A 2,636-nucleotide genomic window follows, 5' to 3' on the forward strand; every position below is an offset into this window, starting at 1 on the left:
GCGGCCCCGGCCTCACCCGCTCCCCCCCCGCAGATGGCGGCCGGCATCCGCGAAGCTGAGCGCAGGCAGCGGGAGACGGTGCAGGCTGCCCTCCAGGTCGGTGAGCCGTATCCTGCCCTGGCTGCGCCCCGGCGGGGAGCGGGGACGGGGCTGCGCACTCCCACTGGCACCGGGTGCGCTCGGGGTGCGGGGTGGAGGGGGTTGCGGGGGGGGGCTCTGCTCGATACCAGAAACACTGTCCCTTTTTCCTGAATCGTACTCAGCTTCAAACGGAGCCAGAGCTTTGCGTGGGACCTTCGGTCTGCAGCCCCCCAGCAGGACCCGAAAGGTGAGAACCATTTTTTTTCTTTTTTTTCCCTTAAATTGCTGCTAAGCTGCACCCCGCTCAAAACGCCGGACCATGCCACAGCCACAGCCTTGCTCGCCTGCTGCTGCCGGAGCTGATGCTCTCATGCCCAGGATCTTACGCTTGCTCAGATCCACCGCGAACTTTTATCTAGACTATAGTAAGCACTGCAGCCGCAGAAAGATTACTCCCCCGTCCACATGCTTGTAGGTAAGCACTAACAGCCATAAAGAGCGAGCACGGCGATAACATACAAACGTTTAACATTATTGTGCCCCAAGAACTTTTCTCCTTTTCCGTCTTACTGCAAACTCCTCCAAACACAACTGCAAACTCTGCTCCAGAAACCTCTGGACACTTGCTGCCTGCCCAGCTTGGACTGTCACTCACCTCTCAGCCTCTCTATTCCAGGGACTTCTCTCATGGTGCAGAGCAGCCTGGCCCGAGTGGGATGCAAATGGGACCTGACTTAAACTGGATAGAATCAGGCCAGGCTTTGACCTTCATCAGCCACCAGGTAGGGGTGACTTGCTGAGGAGCGTGACTTAAATTCAACTGCAAGTTACGTACAGCACATGTTACAATGCAAAACAAGGGGTTGCAATCTCCCTTGCGAAAAAAGGCAGCTTTGCAGATTCAGGTGAGCAACTAGCCGAGAGTTTCGGTCATCCGGTGTTAACTTGTGTTTCGTTAAGCAAACGTTCTTTTAAGTGCTCTTCAAAAACAAAATGCTCCTTAAAGGAGAGAAGAGCCTCCCTCTGTCTTTCGGTAACAGAACTCGATTCTGGAAAGGAATGCACCCGATACCGTTCAATTTAGAGACTCTTAAAAGCATCAGTTTCTCATTAGTGTTTTATGTTTCTGTTAACAGGAAACAGAAGGGAAAGGAAATGTTCACACAGGTAATCACACCTGCTTCGTGACTCGGTTGGCTGCTGCCTTACTGAAAACTCTTGGCTTGCAAGTGGGACAGGGATAACGTAAAGCAATTTTGAAGCAGTCAGAGCATAACCAGGAGGTGCTCACTCTTTTGCTAATATTTGAGATACTACAGGAGGAGAAAACACTTCTGTATTGTGAAAACTCTGCTGGCACTGCTGCTGTGTGGAGTGCGTGGTTTGGGGTGTGATCTGCCATGGCCTTAGCCGAGGCAAGCCAGCTTTCGGTTCTCACAAAGCCCAAAGTTTACTTTTGCTTCACTGCTTACTGCAGTAGGGCGAGCTGCTGGGATGGCGGCAGAGGGGATGCTTTTCCCCCATCTTGAGCTTAGGATAACTTCAGTGGCTAAACACATTTTCCCCATGACTTCTAGGAGCAAAACCCCCATGGCTAACAGAGGAAGAGGGTGGAAGTAAACAACAAATTGGACCTTCGTACGAGGAATTTCTCAAACAAAGTGAGCAGCTTGTATACATTTCAGTTAACCTTACATTCACTTTACCACAGTAAAGAATCAAAAGCCATTTGACTGAAAAACTTATGCTGAACAAAATATTTGTTTAGAGGAGAAGCAGAAGCTGAGAAAGCTCCCAGCGGAGCGCGTTGGTGCCAATTTTGACCATACCTCTCAGACGGGCGACAGCTGGCTCCCTTCCTTCGGGCGGGTTTGGAATCATGGCAGGAGGTGGCAGTCCAGGTAGGCTTCAGGGCAGCATGGACTGATGTTGAGCAGAGGGTTTGCAGCTTCCTTCCATGCAAGCTACTCGAGGAGCGGGCTTTGTGGCAGCAGCAAGCGTAAGGAGATGTCTTGCCACATGAAAGAGTCAGACCACTGTCCTGGTTCCAGCTGGGATAGAGTTAACTGTCTTCCTAGTAGCTGGTACAGTGCTATGTTTTGAGTTCAGTATGCGAGGAATGTTGGTAACACTGATGTTTTCAGTTGTTGCTAAGTAGGGTTTAGACTAAAGTCAAGGATTTTTCAGCTTCTCAAGCCCAGCCAGCGAGAAAGCTGGAGGGGCACAAGAAGTTGGCACAGGACACCCCCAGGGCACCTGATCCAAAGTGGCCAACGGGGTATTCCATACCATGTGATGTCCCATTTAGTATAGGAACTGGGAAGGGGGGGCGGGGAATCGCCGCTGGGTGTCGGTGGGTGGGTGGTGAGCAATTGCACTGCGCATCATTTGTACATTCCAATCCTTTCATTATTGCTGTTGTCATTTTATTAGTGTTATCATTATTAGTTTCTTCTTTTCTGTTCTATTAAACCGTTCTTATCTCAACCCACAGGTTTTGCTTCTTTTCCCGATTTTCTCCCCCATCCCGGGGGGGGGGGGGGGGGGGGGGGGGG

General features: G+C 51.1%; 1 protein-coding gene across 1 annotated transcript in view; it reads left to right on the forward strand.

Moving 5' to 3' along the window:
* Nucleotides 1-2,636, forward strand: part of CCDC84 (coiled-coil domain containing 84) — a 4,110-nt gene that overhangs the window by 768 nt on the left and 706 nt on the right. The window contains exons 3-8 of the mRNA XM_010575081.1: nt 34-96; nt 264-328; nt 758-863; nt 1,218-1,248; nt 1,659-1,742; nt 1,850-1,982. Coding sequence (XP_010573383.1) covers nt 34-96; nt 264-328; nt 758-863; nt 1,218-1,248; nt 1,659-1,742; nt 1,850-1,982 — 482 coding nt within the window. The remainder of the gene's footprint in view (nt 1-33; nt 97-263; nt 329-757; nt 864-1,217; nt 1,249-1,658; nt 1,743-1,849; nt 1,983-2,636) is intronic.

The sequence above is a fragment of the Haliaeetus leucocephalus genome, unplaced genomic scaffold (assembly GCF_000737465.1).
Source record: "Haliaeetus leucocephalus isolate CR32 unplaced genomic scaffold, Haliaeetus_leucocephalus-4.0 Scaffold450, whole genome shotgun sequence".
NCBI lineage: Eukaryota > Metazoa > Chordata > Aves > Accipitriformes > Accipitridae > Haliaeetus > Haliaeetus leucocephalus.